The sequence below is a fragment of the Pagrus pagrus genome, assembly GCF_965226575.1.
Source record: "Pagrus pagrus genome assembly, chromosome: 16".
Lineage (NCBI taxonomy): Eukaryota > Metazoa > Chordata > Actinopteri > Spariformes > Sparidae > Pagrus > Pagrus pagrus.
Window position 1 is genome coordinate 9,142,862 of NC_140200.1, and position 17,062 is coordinate 9,159,923.

General features: G+C 39.7%; 2 protein-coding genes across 3 annotated transcripts; one reads left to right on the top strand and one right to left on the bottom strand.

Moving 5' to 3' along the window:
• The first annotated feature begins 1,873 nt into the window (after nt 1–1,873).
• On the top strand, nt 1,874–8,399 carry nme6 (NME/NM23 nucleoside diphosphate kinase 6). 2 transcript variants are annotated; one of them, XM_084377937.1, is made up of 6 exons: nt 1,874–1,897; nt 5,067–5,162; nt 6,701–6,803; nt 7,069–7,108; nt 7,592–7,752; nt 8,099–8,399. In XM_084377937.1, exons 1-6 carry the CDS (start codon nt 1,889–1,891, stop codon nt 8,248–8,250), a joined length of 561 nt encoding a protein of 186 aa, XP_084234063.1. In that variant the 5' UTR covers nt 1,874–1,888; the 3' UTR covers nt 8,251–8,399. The 2 variants fall into 2 exon arrangements, with proteins under 2 accessions (XP_084234063.1, XP_084234064.1); XM_084377938.1 differs by lacking the exon at nt 1,874–1,897 and adding an exon at nt 4,589–4,813.
• A 39-nt stretch (nt 8,400–8,438) lies between these two features.
• Nucleotides 8,439–14,223, bottom strand: baalcb (BAALC binder of MAP3K1 and KLF4 b). The gene is made up of 5 exons (XM_084377939.1): nt 14,044–14,223; nt 13,146–13,340; nt 12,034–12,255; nt 9,966–10,165; nt 8,439–9,320 (listed from the first exon to the last, which is right to left on the bottom strand). Exons 3-5 carry the CDS (start codon nt 12,212–12,214, stop codon nt 9,156–9,158), a joined length of 546 nt encoding a protein of 181 aa, XP_084234065.1. The 5' UTR covers nt 12,215–12,255; nt 13,146–13,340; nt 14,044–14,223; the 3' UTR covers nt 8,439–9,155.
• Between the last annotated feature and the right edge of the window lie 2,839 nt (nt 14,224–17,062).

Below are 17,062 nucleotides of genomic sequence, written 5' to 3' on the forward strand. Positions count from 1 at the left end.
AATGATACAGCGAAGGTCTCATAATGAAGAAGTGTTGTTTCACCTTGAAACAATGTAAAAACTTCTCCTTACCCCAAAAAACTCATAAGATAATGTAGAATAAACTTATTGTGACCACTGGTTGGAAGCCATAAGATTTCTTGAAATTTGGCACCCTAATGAGGCTCTGGTCTGTTACTAAAGCCCCAAAAGGTGTCATGAGAGGAAACACATCCCTGACTTTTCTCACCAATCAAACAATTAGGACATAAAAGGGTTGTAGGTGTGACGCCGGGGCGCGTGTCTCCACTTTAAACGGCCCTGTTGTAATGGTCAGATGGCCTCTGGTTGACCTGGTGACAGGTGAGCTGCAGTGTGGGGGATTGGTGCGCACCAGAGCATACAGGTCGAACCAGAGTGTGTTGTTTTCTCACAAATTAGGGAAAACTCAAGTATCATATGAATCCAGTTTATTTGTAAGGCCCTGAACTCTCATCACATGATACACATAGACACAATAATTGACTAGTTTCAGTGAAAACAAATGCAGCAAGGACAGAATCTACCTTACAGTGTACACAAACCCATGTATAAATGTACCTGTCAGTTTAACCGTATTTCAGATAGTCCATATCAGTATGAAGATAATAACTACAAGGACAACAATACAAAGATGTAGTCATTACAAGTCCAGAGTCATTAAAACAGACATCTTTACAAGAATAATACCTTATATTTTTTTTAACCAATTAATCGACATGTACATTTGTACATAAAAACACATTTCTGTATATTAATTATATTAACTGTACACTGATAATGTAGCATAATATGGATGCATCCATATAAAGATGCATACAAGCAATAAAAAAAATCATTTCCAAGGTAATGAAGCGTCCGTCTGGTAAACTGGATAAGATCATATGTGAGAATATATCCGACCATTTACTATTACTGGCCCACTTTTTTAAAAATCTGTTTTTATCTTGTGTATTTTAACCCATGGCAGAGGGAAGTTCTTAAGTATATGTGTGTCTGTGTTTTTACTTTGTCATGTCCTTTTGTTTAGTTATACATTTTTATTACACCATGTGTTTGCTTTTGAAGTCAAAGAGGAATTTCCACAGGAGTCGACAACAAAGATTTCTGTTCTGTTTTTTCAGTGATGCTTGCAATTAATTGGAGTTCATTAATTGGAAGTGACCGTACTTTCAGAAAACCTCACAAGAAAAATGTAAATTGTATGCAGTCTCACTTAGTGCAAGTAAAAATGCCATGTATGATGTAGAAAACCTATCGAACCAGTATGTTATATTAGCCTCTTATAGCACCACTCTCTTCTCTTACATACATCCATCATGAAACTCTTCTCCCTGCTGCTATATGGAGCATATTTTCACCTTTACTGTGGCTCCTGGTGGATGAATGAATGCGGACACCCAAAGTGCCTGTGGGGGTTGTCAGTCAGCTGCCCGACTCGCCACCAAAAGGCAATGACAACTGCAGGAGAGGCAGCAGCAGCAGCAGCAGTGACGCCGAGATGAAACAGAGTTGGGGTTTATGGTGGGCAGGGAGCGGGGGGGGGGGGATCAGCTGAATCAGCCGTCCAGCTGAGGATGTTTAAAGCAGGAGTCAGCGGTGATCAACGCTGGTCTCTGTTCTGCCTGTCGTCCATCCTGAAACCTGTTGTGCCTGTTAAAACAACACATCATCTACAGTCTGTCTGAGCTCCAAAATACACTGAAAATGTTTGCTCCCTTGTTCTTCATCGACAGAGGTACTTGCATCATCAGAAGAGATTGAAGGCGCTAAAGAAGATAATGAATTTTGGGCTCCTAAATATGAAAAAGTTAAGTCCCTGTTGAAATATCGGTGCCTGAATGAAGAGACCTCCATCAGCTCCTCAGGGATGAAGGAGGTAAAGATCGTTTTGCATTCCAAAATTTCCAAAATTTTGCAGAAACCATGTCTCAGATTAATTTGATTTTATCCTGGTGCTTTATTAAATATTAGGAATATTGTTATCTGGGTTGCTGTCTTTCCATAAAATGGTAAAATACAATATTATCATGGCTCTGGGGTGCTTTGTCAGGGTTTTGTTGATATTTTGGGAACATTTAAAGGATTTCCACCTCAGATATCAGTGAAAAATGTCTCAAAATTGGGCAGATGACACCAAAACCTTTTGAACAACATCATCACAAGGGTATGACAAAATATGCTTTTTCTCAATATTGGGAAACAGAATTCAAGCATGTGTGTGTCATGATATTTGAGGCCTACCCTTTAACATTTTTCGAGCTCCCTGTATTCTTGGGGTTAAAGGTGTTAAGGTGACCCAGCTTTTAGGGCTTTAGTTACAGCGGTGTTCTCCTTCTCTCTCTCTCTCTCCGTTTCATCCTCTCTCTTTACTGTTAACTCTGTAATAAGGCCTTGGATAGGTCTGGACAGTCACATCTGTTGGTTCTTTGCTGAGGGAAAAAAAGGCCCAGAACTTTAAAAACATCTCTAAAACAGGTTGTTACTTGTTCTATTTTGCTCTGAAGTCAGAATCCTTTCTACGATGACACGATATAATCTGGGCTCGTTTATATCTTGTGATTCAATGTTCTTGTTATTATCTCCATCCCGCATGTCGTAGTTCAACTCTGCGGGTTCAGAGAAGATTATGGGCTGTCAGCGAGTGACTGTGGTCATGATCAACCATTTGCTGACCTCTGTCACTGGAGTACTGTACATCAAACATCCACAACATTTACTTGTGAGTAGCTTAAAGATTAGATTATAAAATAAAACTCATTGTAGATTAAATCGGTGGTTTCACCTGCATATGAGTTGGGACATTTACCCTCTAAAGTTAACTGTTCAAAATCAATGATTAAAGTAAAAAAAAAAACCTTTAAAAGGAGCTTGACCTTTACGTTGGCAACCATTGGACTAAACTACTTAAATGGATATAAAGTCACAGTAAAATGAAATAAAATAACCCTAAAATTACAACAAATGATGCTAAAAAGATATTTACACATTGATGCATCAGTGTTAATATGTACTGTAAGTCTCAAGGGCCTATTTTCTACAAGACTTATTTAAATATTAAATAGTTTAAGTACATTTAGCTGTTAATACTTGACTGTTTTACTTGAATTTGACTGCAGGACTTTTACCTGTAATGGAGTATTTTTACATTGTGGTATTGATACGTTTACTTAAGTAAATCTGAGTTCTTCCACCATTGATAATAATTGTATGATAGATAATACAAGGTTTGTATGTACTGTAGGTACTTTTATGCTATGTCCTCAGAAATTTGGCTCCATCCAACCCCTCACCCACCCAACACCTCCTCTCGTCCTCTCCATCCCCCTCATGGGTGGTAACAGCTGTGGTGTCACCCCAAGTCACATGACATGGGCAGGTGGGAGAAACCTATGTGGGACATCCATCCCCCCTTTCTTCCCTCCTATTCTCTCTCTTTCTCTCCCCCTCTTTCTGTGAATGTCAAACCTCACACACACACGCACACAACCTCCTCTTTTCAAGGGTGTGGCCATTTTGCATGGCAGGAATGTGCTCCGTGTTTGTAACTCATACTGTACGTCTGATCTCCTACATTGATGAGATTCCACAGACAGAAATCTCGTCTCTGCTTGTAGCTGTCGCGTCAGCTACCGGAGAGCATCTATTCTATAAGGAACCACCATCGTGTAAACCTTACCGCTCTGTGTTTTAAAGATGTGACACCCAGTTTGTTTCATACCGTGCAGCTCCAAAGCTCTGAGGAGTTTAATTTTAAAACCCCGAGTATTTTATTTCTACCTTAAACTCACACTGTTTACCCTTTTTAAGACTAGCTAAGTGATAAATAGATAGATATCTATTTGATTTTTGTCAGTGAGAACAACAAACACATGGGGTATCTTATTTGTGATGAAGGCATGGTAATAGATGGAATAATGCATACTAAGTTATTATTATTTTCATTTATTTAACGTGGATAGTAAATATAAAGAACAATGAAGACTTTTTCTTATTTGAGCTTCTTTTATGTGAACTGTGAGGTGACAAAGATGGGCAGCAGGTAAGTGCAGGGACTGACATCGTCGTTTAACTTGAGGGTTGAAATTCAAGCACTCATATAGAAAGAATCTCCTTCGCTGTAGTGCCATTGTGCAAGGCCCTGAATCCCATTTGACACCAACAGTGCTGCTTTCGAGTTACCTGTTCCCTGTGGAGCAGGGAACCAGAAACACTCATCGTTATTCGATTATAAAGGGAGTATCTTTTAAAGGATTTGAACTCGCTGCACCAAATATCACAATTTTACTGGTACAGTTTATGACACAATATGAGCTTTTGCATCACCTGAACATCTGATTCAACCACAACAAACACAGTTGCCTGCACTACAGAAACAGCTTCTTCCTATCACAGCTGCTCTGTAAGTCACGTGGTCAACTCTTTTAACTATATCTGACGTTAATAGATATTTTTCAGCCTTTATAAACATTAACTGAGCTGTGAAACACAGATAATTGTCTGTTATGACTTTTTATTTGGTGTCGCACTCACAGGTGGGAACACAATGTGCCGTTTCCGTTTCTGGGGACAGTATTTACGAACGGACCGACCGGTGCTTGGAGTCATTTAGCGAATATTCGCACATTAACGTTTAAATTATCGTTAATTTCACAGTATTCAGTTACATAAACCAGAATAAAAATAACTTTTAGTTGTAGACAGTGAAGACTGAACACGAGACAACATGGCGGCGCCCGTTGCTGTTGTGTCCTCTTCAAACTGACCAGTATTTAGGAAACTAATCACAACAGAGGTTTGTGTCGGTAAATAATAATTTTAGAAATATGTACGAGCTTTAGGTAGTTCAGTACCAAAGGGTGGACCTTTTCGGCTTATGTTGTTAACACTAAATGTATATATTTGTTTAGGTTTCATGAGAAGCAATGAGCTAAAGCAGTCTATCAGCAGTTTGTTAGCTTAACTTACATTCCCGCTGCTAACTGTAGGTGCTCCACATGTGATGCACTAGGTACATGATGAGCCTTACATGTGTGTCTTTTCTGCAGAAGATGTTGCTGACAGCTCGCAGGCTGTCCAAAGTGCTGCAGCTCACCCTGGCGGTCATCAAACCAGATGCTGTAGCTCATCCTGTGATGTTGGAGGTGAGTTCAACCACCTCACTGTCTGTTATCCTTTACTTCCTCACTTCTATTAGACTGTCTCCAGGGGTGCTCGGGTACACCACTGCAACAGTTTCAATAGTGCCTTTCACCGTAAAGTGCTATGACTGTCATGCCATTGTAACTGTAGAGAAGTAGTTCAGTATTTTGACCTTTCTGTATGACAGGATTACATTTCCACCCTTCAGACCTCTGTGCATTTTAGGGAGGTGAACACTGACTCCCTCCTTCTCAAAATAAGATGACACATACACACACGGATGATCTTTCAATGTGGATGATTTTACTATGTAATAACCTTTTTATTTCTGCTAAACAGATAAATATACTCAAACACCACCACCAACAGTTCACTAAATAGAAATAATACCCATATTTTTGACTCAATATACTCTTACTTTGACTGGATTTGAACAAAATTGAACAGAGAATTACACAAATTGACTTCACACACTGAAATACAGGGTGAACAATAATAAGTTGAGAGTCTGTGTGCCTTATTTAAGACTCAGAATTAAGTGTTTTCAAGACGTCTTACTTCTATACAATACCTTGAAAAGGAAAAACATTTTTAATACCACAGGGCAACATTGATTCAGCATTTTAGAATTTTATTAAAAGATAAATATAACAAGGCTGTTACATGACAGCAAGGTATGACTTGTGTAGGCTAGAACAGAGAACAGCAGAATGAGTAAACATAAATATCACACTTTAGATTAATTCTTTAAAATATTCTCAACTTGCTGTCTGGGAGAAGAGAGATGACGAAAGTGCAATTGGTACTGGTGTATCATTACTGCCTTTCAAATATTCCCAATTGACATGTATTGTCGTGCAGCAGTTGCAGTACAAAGTAGGACAGAGTGCAAATATGAAATATAAAAATGTGCAGGGAGAAAATATAGATATCCAAAATATACACAATGCCAAAAATATAAACAAGGTTAACTGTCAGGATCATAAATTGCAGGTACAGGCAAGTATACATGGTTAATTTGTTGTCCATGATATTCCGCATTATGCCCCCAATTTAGTCATGCTACAAGATTGATATTGATGAATAAATGAAACATTTGATCACTAAACCACGGTTCTTTATCCTTCTGTTCATTTACTGTCAAATAAAATCATAACGTTGATTGACCTTCTCTCCTCTCACTTTATTAAACAGTAAAAAATCATTTCCATTAACTGTCTCGATAGATTTACAAGCCCCAGGGCCTCAAAGTCACGACAATCATGAAATATTCCATCAATTTAAAGCCACATAAATCAGACCAGTTTATGTCGGCTGCGAGTTTAACAGAGAGCAGGAGAATGACCTTTCATATCAGAATATTGGCTGTGTCATCCTTATAGCAGGTCTAAAACTGGTAGATGATATTGTTTAAAAATATCGAAATGCTCTCCTTTTTCCTTCTAGCAGTTTTGATCCAAACAGTATTTACATCAAGTTTATGGATTATCATCAGCTACTGTATGGCACACGGTAAAAACATTATCTTTCTCTCTCTCAGGCTCTTCACCAGAGAATCCTGGATGACAACTTTATGATCGTCAGATGCAAAGATCTTGCGTGGAGGAGACAGGACTCTGAGAGGTTTTACGCCGAACATTCAGGTGTGAACTCAACTCATCTCTGAACTAATTTATTTCACTGAACGAAGGTCTGCTCTAGAACAAATGAGTAAGCAGCCTATTTCAGCTGTCGTGTGTCAGTTTGAAACAAGTGATTCACTTCTCACCTTCTTGCTAGAGCATCCACGACTTGTTACAATGATAATGAGTCTTCCTGAGTCAGACATTGAAGAACAGTGTTTAAAATATTTTAAGGTTAAAATTGTTTAAAAATATCTGTTTGACTTGCTTCTGTTGATCTTCACAGGGCGATTCTTCTACCAAAGACTTGTTGAATTCATGTCAAGGTAATCCTCCACACAAGTGTATATTCCCCAAACCATGACTGAAGCTGTGATGAATGTGGATCCTTGTGGTTTCCTGTCTGATATAAGTAAAATGCAATAACGGAGAGATTTCCACACCACATAACCCACCTGGCTGACAGATGAAAGTGCTCCTATTTCATGCTCGCCATTAAATCTCGCCCTGAAAACATCACAGCAGGAGTTTCAGATATCAGCCATGTTTAGCACAGCATCCCTGGAGCAATTGTCTGAAAGTCGCCATGTAGCCTCCTCACAATAGCTCCACATGCCCCCGCCGAATTGCAAAAGTTGCTTGTAATCAAATTGTCATCTCCTCGCAGCAGAAAACCTGCTGATGACACGGCAGCCGGTTCTCTCAATGCTGTCAGTGTTACAAAAAGCATCCAGTGTTAAAATGTCTGTAAGAGCCGCACAGAGCAGAATATGCTTAAATGGTTCTGTTGTTGAATTCTTCCCCCACAGCGGTCCGATGCGAGCGTACATTTTAGCCAGAGAGGACGCCATACGTCACTGGAGAGAACTGATGGGACCGACCAAAGTGTTCAGAGCCCGGTACACCTCGCCTGCTTCCATCAGGGGCCAGTTTGGACTCACAGACACACGAAACACGACTCACGGCTCAGGTAGGTAGTATGCCGAGCGTCATGTGTTTATATGTGGAGTAAAAGTAGTGACCCTGGCATAGAAAACTGCTTCCTGTAGGCAACTGCATGATGTATTGCACTGTGTTTTATAGAAAGAAAAATATCCGTTTTATAACTATAAGCCTGTGAATGATGATGATAATTCATACGTCCCACTATCGAGTAAAATTTAAAAATGTGCGAACAAGGGATTGACTTTATACAAAACCATGAATTTAGACACCCTGTACTTCCTTTGACCATTTCAACCAAGCTCAAAGATTTATTCTTAGTGAGCACTGTTAATGTTTAAGGTTGTCATATTTTTAATCTCTATCCACACCAGATTCTGTTGAGTCGGCACAAAGAGAAATCAGTTTCTTCTTCCCAGACTTCTGCGTGGAGGAGTGGATGGAGAAGGAAGAGCCTTCGTTCAGATCAGGACAAATACGCTACGACCATCAAAAACTCATCCACACGCTTTCAACGCAAAGCTGATCCCAGAACTGCTGCTACAGTCACTTATCCCCAGGGACCTCGTGGAAACCGTTCGATTGCTCAGAAATGCAAATGTGTGATAGAAAAGTGCACGTTGCCTGTTTTTTTAGTGCCAACATGTTCGTCCCATTAAAACTGAGTGTCCTCGAGCATTTCCACATATGTGAAGTAATTTAAAACAAGGACCATCGTTGTTTTTGTTTAATTTATTGTCATTAGAAAACACGAACAACTAGATAAGAAAATTTAGCACTGTTGTACAAAACAACACGACGTAGTAAGACAGTTGTTCACATCGTCAACACAAACCTTTGTTCAGGCCTCACTGTAAATAGTGCAATCATCACAATCAGTTTCCTGAGCCTTACGGATTGTAGTACAGCAGCAACTACATGTCTTGTTTCAATGTCAAATACCAAAACTATATAATATTCATAATTTATTCAATAATGTGTAATAATACTATCATATCTTTTACATATATTTATCATCAGAAGCAGCTAAAATTGGGACAAAATGCTTTTAAGATTCAGCCAAGTATGATTTCCTTTCAACGGCTGCCACTGAATTCTTTTGGTCTGATACTGTACACGCTGTAAAATGTCATGTTTTGTGTTTTTTTTCTGACCAGGCTACAGTTTTTACAAGTCAATGTGTCAAAGTATAGTAAAACATACTTGTAACAGGCACCATAGAAACACATCTTACAGTGTTAAACACAACACATTCTAGGTTAAAGAAAATGAGCCATGTTTTCAATGTGGAAATCGAAATCACACCGTTCAGATTCTCAGAGCCCTTCCTGTGCTTCCGTCAGCCATCGGACCTCAAACATTTTCCCACAAAAACAAAAAGTTCACTAGTGTCACAGTTATCTCCATTTTTCTTTGGCTTCTCTGCTGCACTCAAGTGTTCTGTGCGGTCACCTGTTTGAGGCTCTCCACTGGTTTCATGACCTCGTAGGTGGTGAGGGACTTCTTCACCTTCCCGTTCTTGTCCACCTGATGGATGCTCTGCGTCACTGTGATGGTCACCTGCTTGGTCGACATCCGATTGTCCTGCCATTTTGTCTGATAATGAAGAAAAATATTAACATGAATACAAATTAAAAAAATACAATACTGACGTGGACTTTGTTTTGAATGCAGATTGTGGCAATACAAGAGGAGGATATATGTGGACATATATCTAGTAAGGTCCTCCAAAATCTTACTAGATCATCTATAGACAAAGGCCAGAATATACTGTACTGTTCTAGTATGGATCATTCTTTAGCTGTTGTGTGCGACAAGTACCAAATTTATGATCGCGCTTATGACAATGACAACGCCCGTTAATACCCACAGCTTAAGGTGAGGTTTTCATATGCACAAATATATACAGCTGGCTGTCACGTATAACAAAAAGTATAAAAATTCTCACATTTGAGAAGCAGGAACCAGCAAATAATAGGATTTTTGCTTCAAAACCGACTGAAACAATTATTCGATTATCAAAAATAGCTGTCGCCTACTTTACTGACAACCACCTCTTAGTTATATTCCTCAATGTTTCAGCTCTAAATGTAACACATGAGTAGGACATAAAAAATGAAAACAATTGCATAGATGATGACTTGATTCTCCAAATAAGTCTTCCACAGAAAAGAAAGAGGTGCTTCGTTATTCTAAATAATTGACTGGGAGTGTTTAAAAGTATCCAGGCGAGACTCTTACAATCTCTTCAGTGTGAAGAACACTCCTGCGCTGCACTGTAGTGCCAGACGACGGTAACACCGCCTCCTTGGGTGGAGAGCCCAGAATCGCAGGGGGGCTGCCGGGCTTCACGTCGTTCAGGCTGGCTTCAGACACGGCCGAACACACCTTCAGGTAAGCCTGGGCGGGAAGGGGCACGCCGTCCTCAAAGAAGTCTGGAACTGGGTAAAAAAAACATGGAGCAACTAAACCACTGGAGTCTGAAAGCTGGATCCACAACATGTATTTCCAGTTTGTACTGGGCCATGTTGTGAGGATGTGAACTGCTGATTGTCAAACAAATCAAAGGCCCCTGACACTGTGAGGGAGCTAATGATATTTAACCACAATGGTAATTATCTTGACAGTATTAGATTAACAGTTTCATAGATTATCTGTATAATTTAAAAACTTAAATTTAAAGTTGATTTAAGTGCTGAAACGAGGGATGCATGGGAAATTCCAGACCGATACTGACGTCTGTGTACAGGCCAATTTAATGTTTGGCTGATATATCGGTGCTTTCTGAGCTCAAACTGTACAAGTTTTTCGACCAACAGTAAATAATAAAAGCTGATTGAATGTTATTGGATCTTTCTGAGCAGAGAGGTCACGGTTCTGACCTCGAAATACAAACACTTTCTGGGACAGGATGATTATCATTCACACATTCACAATGCACTCTTCCAGCTTTGGGACACAATGGCCTGTTTATGTGTTCTTTCAGCTTTCATTCATCACAATGGCTCCTCTGAGTATTTTTTCTTTCATGTTAACCCAGAAATGTTGTATTCCAGCCCTGCCAATATCACTATTATCACCCTATTTATGACTCACAAGTGGGTAATTTGTAAATCAAGCAGCATTAGTCACAGGTCAGAGAATACAGATTATAGCTTACAGGTGCATTACTGCCACCGCTGAACCACTGTGACTGCAGCGTGGAGCAGTGAAGTGTGATGAATAATGGAAAACACTCTGAAGCGATTTGGTGTGTACGTCAAGTGTGGGGCTAAGTGCACTAAATGATGTTCAACACACATTAGCGGTGTGTGGACGTGACCCTAAAACACAAATACGAAGACTTTTTTTAAAGGAAATTCTGCACATTAATGCTCTACATGTATTTTACATTTCAGTGGAGCTACTGTTTGATCCAATCTTTGCGGCGCCGGCTGCCGATTCACTGGCCAGTTCAGGAGCTGTTTTATCTCTACAGAGACGACCTTCGCTGGATTCGTCTTCACAATTACATCAAGGCTCCTCGGGCCTGCGTTCGCCAGCAGCTGTATCTGTTGCCATGAGAGCCAAGACCTGTTTGAGCACAGCGTCTTTTGATGCAGCCTATTAAGCCCATTTCCTGTTTCATCTCCCCTAGGTTCAGAGAGAACGCACCCACAATTCAGCGGAAAAGACGGCAGAAGCATGGTCAGATCTATCTGTTTTCAGGGCTGTACTGAATGTAGTGACTAACTGCACACAAGAAAAAGAAGAAAAGGCTTCCAAGCATCCTTATGTCACATAATCCAAGGGCACCCGCCGTGTTTTTCATCTCCACTTCAATTTTCCTTGCGCATAATGGATTCTTCGCTGAATCAGACTGCAAAATGTGTCTCTAGGATTTTTTCCTGCGGGGGAAAGCAGATAGAGGGACACATGCTGTACTGTATGGGCGTCACACTTCACTTTGATGTCAGGAGTGTAAAGAAAGGACCTCTAATTGCTAATCCGGTGAAATGACTAATAGCGCCATGCCTGAATAAAAGCCAATATTAGACAAAATAAATAAATAAATCTAATAATGTAGCAATTAAAAATGTTTGTCTGGTGCAAAAAACTACAAATCTGGTATAGAAATTGAAAAAGAGGAAAAAAATAAGATTGGAATTGCAAATGTACTGTCTTCCATGGTGGGAATTAACTGCTAATTAATACAATCACACATGTATAATTAATTTGTTCGGCAGTCAAATTACAGCCTGTTCCTGTTAGAGGAGATCAATTAAGTATTCATTCATCCATCCACTCAACCGTCACTTATTCTTCTCACCGGGGCTGATTGTTTTCTCAGACGTGAAGCCGGCCTCAGAGCTCTCCGAGGGGATGCTCTGGATGGACGACAGGGGGATGTCGGTGTCGGTGCTGGTCAGCCACGTCGACTCCGTCTCCTTGGTCCAGCTCTCCAGGTATCGAGGTTCCAAAACGTCGGTCCTGCTCCCCCCGCAGCCCATAGCTCTGCCTCAGGGAGCCTTCACTTCCCGGCTGGACGTCTCTTCAGAGCGGGAAAAGGAAGCCGGAGACAGATTTATTGCTGGATTTTAATCCGATCATTGGAAGCCGTGAGATTGAATGGGTGAAGTGAATTTGTGCTGACCCAGTTCCTTCTTTTTTCTTTCATACTTTACGTAACACACTGTGTAATGATATATTTAATTTAGAACAAAAACAATAGAAATGAGAGAAAGTATTTTGACAGTCGATTCATCATTTTACCCTTGTGTTTGGTTGACATTATGCTTTCCTGCTTTCCTTCGTCTAACGTGAAAGTTAACTTAATCTGAATACCTCGACTTTGAATTTAGGGAATTGTGATCACAATTTGTCACAATTTTCTGAAGTTTGCTTAAAGATAGACAATTAATCCTGAAAATAACTGGCAAATAAACTGATGATCACAATAATCTTTAGTCGCAATTCTAAAATCCGGATGATTACCTCCGCCAAGGAGGTTGTGTTTTCACCCGTGTCTGTCTGTTTGTTGGTTGGTTTGTCAGCAGGATTGCATAAAAACTAGTGAACGAATTTCCACGACACTTGGATGGGCCCAGAATCGACCCTGTTAAGTCCCAAAACAACACGCACCAGACCCTCGTCCTATGTTTGGTTAGGTTCAGGCACTAAAACTACTTGGTTATGTTTAGGAAAACATTGTGGTTTGGATTAAAACCAGTACATTAATTCTATAACTTCTGTCACAACTGTACCTACGTTACCTAAGTAACTTGTGTTACATTATGTACATGATGTTACATCACTACGTTAGTCAGTTAAAAGACGCTGGACATGTCAGGCGGTCTCCTGAATGAAAGTCCTGGCCTCCTCCCTATCCCTAGAACAATCAGGTGTATAAAGATTGCTGGTCCACATACACACAATACTCACAGCACAATACGCAGCTGTGGGAGAAACAATAACTTGTGTCCTCCGAAGAGTCGGTTGAATGGTGCCGTCTGTGTTAACTCAGCCTCTTTCACATCTCTGTGCGAGCGTCTGAAAGCGGCATCTTCTGATGGTGGATCAGGTCAGAGAGACCACCTTACGCAGGAGCTGCTCAGTCATCCAAACCAGTTTAGTCACCTATGAGACATAGAGACAGAAGGAGGCAGTAGAAGTCAAGAAAATATTCTTTCTGTCCTTTTATTGACATTTTAATATGTTAATTTAGGTGTGCTGTGTTGCATTTTTAAGTGTTTTGTGCTGCTGTTAAACATATATTGGTTGTATATATTTATATTCTGTATTTTTGCTCTAGTTTATTGTAACAGTCAGGTACAAAGCTGTCATCTATCTATCTATCTATCTATCTATCTATCTGTCTAGAGACAAATTATACTTGGAAATCAATTCATCTTGTAAAGCAATCACAAAACAACCAGATCTATAGCCTCACCAAGGTTAAATTAATGATCACTGTGTGTTATTGAACCCTGCTTTTCCTCTAAATGAGACGCTGATGGAGTCGTTTTATTGATGCACTGACACTGAATGTGCAGCTGTACACAAACAGGGCCTCGCATAGATCATCACATCGCCTGGTTTACTGATCTCCTATTCATTAAAACACAGCCATCACGCAGCCATAAAGCGACGGTAAAGGCGCAGCAGCTGCACAGCTGTCACATCACCGCAGGCCACAAGCAAAACGACAGCGTGAAATAAATAAATAAATAAATAAATGAATGAGTACGAATAAATCGCTGTGAGATTCACGACAGAAACGCGAAAAAAAACGACGCTTGTTTGTAAGAATACAGGGAAAAAAAAGACGATGGGGGCTTACTGATGATGGAGATGTCTGTCTGCGTCTCTGCCCGGTGCTCCTCCGAGTCTCCTGACGGACAGACCTGCAACATGTTGTCAGTGATCACAGCCCCCCCGGCGGGTTAACACAGCCTGCTGTCCGCTCCTCCACCCGTCCGTGATTTATACAGAGGCTGTGAATCACCCAGCCTGTACTGTAAGGAGGTAGCCTCAGCTGTTGCCAGGTAAACTAAGATCAATAAAGCCTGATGGTCCACTGTGGTGCCTGTGCGCACCGACGCATGGATTCATGCTTACAGACCGTTAATTAAAGTGCAGTTTGGACCATTAAAATAGCAAAATAATAGAGCCTCAAGTCAGGATTATTATTGTTATTATATATTACACAGGTCAGATTATTTCTAATTCAGTTAATTAATATACATAAATAAATAGCACTAGTACAAAAAGTGGATTAGGCCTACTTCAAAATCAATTATTGTAAATATAGCTCCTTATCAGAGTATATGCAGGAATCCTGAAGTTAAATACCTTTTAAGACCTTTTTTAAGACCCTTTCCATACATTTTACCTCATCACCACATCTTGTTCTAATCGGTTACATCAGCGACGCACTTTATTTGTCATTTGGTCCAAATCTCAGACAAGATAAATCACTCCCCACCCCCAAGATACTGCAGTCTTACCTTCATAACGACAAGGTATTACCTGTGTAATAATATTACTGGCTGATTTAATCTGACCTGTTCAAAAGGTATGACAGTGAGTTGAAATTGTGGTTACTGATATTCAGTGAAATAAAAGTAATCAAACAGAAAACTAACTTTATAAAAGCTTTTTTTATTTCTTATTTTCCTTCTGTCACTTTTAAACAGGGAAATACTGACACTGTTAGACTAAGAAAACTAAAAAACATGAAACACAACACAAAGACACATTTATATCAGTTGATGAGTTTATATGTACTTTAAGGGCATCATTGGGAATGTAGTGAAGGAGGCGTGATGTGTGTTTGAATACATGTTCTCCTGTTTTACTGTGGATGTCTGTATATCGTGTTTTATATGTTGCATTTTATCACGCTGTGGCTGTTACCTCTGCAGGGTCTTGCTTGTTAAAGAGAGCTTGGTCTCAAGAGGACTTCCTGATAAAATAAAGGTGAAATGAATGAATAAAAATAAAATTGTTGCAGTTTTTTATTGAGCGATCACATTCAGGACTCTCTGCTGTTGAAACACAAGTGGAGCACTTTAAATTAAAATTAAATTTTTAATTTTTATGTAACCCTCCAGGCAAAAGAGTCCAAGGAGGGAGAACGCAAGATCTACCTGGCTGTTTAAATGTGCAAATGAACTGAGAAAACAGAGATTATATTATTTTTTTAAATGAAATAAAAAGGAATAAAAACTCCTTTATCATCCTTAAAAAACACATTTTAGTTAAGTCACCATAAACAAAACAGGCAACCTGAGAGGCCTTGTGTTGTTTGGTGTTTTTATATTCATGAAAAAAGTTTCATGATTTAAAAAATTGCCCTAAAGACATAATCAAAAATGTAATCAAGTAATCTTTAAGAATGGGACCTGATCGCATAAGCCCAATCTCATGTAACTCATAATAAAAATGTAATAAAACAATAACATCATACAACATTTTGAGACCACTTATTCATATTTTTTGTACTGGCATGTCCCCAGAAATAATATTTGCTTCACGTATTCTGAGGCTTGTAGTTGAACTCCTGACTTCCAGAGAGACATTAAGTATTTACTGTCTTGCTCAAAAACACTCCCCCATAAAATACCAACAAGATGTTCACTACTCTGCCCACAAGAGGACAGTCACAGCCCACTCCTGTCCTGTACTCACAGAACTGGGCTGGTAAACGTGGTTCCCATACTGTACATAATTACACAGGGTTGGTGTTGTGAATATTTCAGTCAATGCTGCTTTGATTGGTAGATTTAGAAATCTCAGCCAAAAGAAAAAAAAAAAAAACCTACCATACATTGTCCCAAGACGAAGAGAAGGTGCTGAATGTAAAATAGTAAATGAAAATATGCACTCATCTTCAAGTTTATTGCCACATAGACTCTCATCAGAGCTGCCATGTCTGCTAACAGTTGAAAATACAACTGGAGTCCTGCCCTCCTGTGGTAATATTCACTTCACCACAAAGCAGCCGACTCTTTCCTCAAACTCCATCTCACTGATTGGTTGTGAAGCTTCTCAGCTGGCAGCAGAGTGCACATTCATCACAGTTCTCCGCTTTGGGTTTTGGATTTCCACAATGAACTGTCAAAAAAAACAATGGACAGCGCCTCTCTTCCTGCTGCATGGAAGTGACAGCTTGTGGGAAAAAAAAAGATACAGCCGCCATGATGGAGGCGTCTGCTCGTGTGAACGAAGGTCATTTGCTTCTGACGTATCTGCTGCCAATGAAGCACATTACAGAAAAACAGAAGAAGAATGGAGCTCCGACTGTAAGATCAATTCTCTAATGGAGAAGCTCGCCACTTGATCCTGTCACACAGCAGTCGGAGAGAAGGATTTAATGAGCAACAGTTTACAGACTATGCCAGGTCAAGCAGCGACGTCTACTTTGTTTGAGTGCCACTTTTTGGATGAAGTCTTTTGAATTGCCACGACTTGGTGCATAAATCTGATTTGCAACTTGTCAACTCTTGTGAAGGTCTTTAAGTGTTATCGGTGTGTAAACGCTGCCCTTTTACCTGAGTGGCTCCAAAGCTGTTCACCTTAGGGAACCCTTTTCTATCATTGAGTCAAGTGACAACCCCAACTAAGTTACATTGTTTTATGAAGGAAGACTTTTTCCCAATATTTTAAGGAACTTTTTTAGTATTATGTCTTTCTTTGAATTAACAGTCACACATTCTGAATTACCTTTTCTTTTGACATGCTCAGCATTTTCTGATCCCTGACCCTTGTTCTATTAGCTCTTTGGTTGTTTTAATTGCATACTTTAATACTGATGTCCTACATAATTATGCAAAAATGGCCATCAGTGATAAGATGGG

What these genes read in the sequence shown, in the direction of transcription:
- nme6 (XM_084377937.1), top strand. An exon ending in CTCATCCTGTGATGTTGGAG is followed by an intron (nt 5,163 to 6,700) that starts GTGAGTTCAACC and finishes TCTCTCTCTCAG; the next exon opens with GCTCTTCACCAGAGAATCCT. An exon ending in CTTGTTGAATTCATGTCAAG is followed by an intron (nt 7,109 to 7,591) that starts GTAATCCTCCAC and finishes CTTCCCCCACAG; the next exon opens with CGGTCCGATGCGAGCGTACA.
- baalcb (XM_084377939.1), bottom strand. Translation starts at nt 12,214, where the DNA reads ATGGGCTGCGGGGGGAGCAGGACCGACGTTTTGGAACCTCGATACCTG. An exon ending in TGAGAAAACAATCAGCCCCG is followed by an intron (nt 10,166 to 12,033) that starts GTGAGAAGAATA and finishes TTTTTTACCCAG; the next exon opens with TTCCAGACTTCTTTGAGGAC. An exon ending in TTCTTCACACTGAAGAGATT is followed by an intron (nt 9,321 to 9,965) that starts GTAAGAGTCTCG and finishes CTTCATTATCAG; the next exon opens with ACAAAATGGCAGGACAATCG.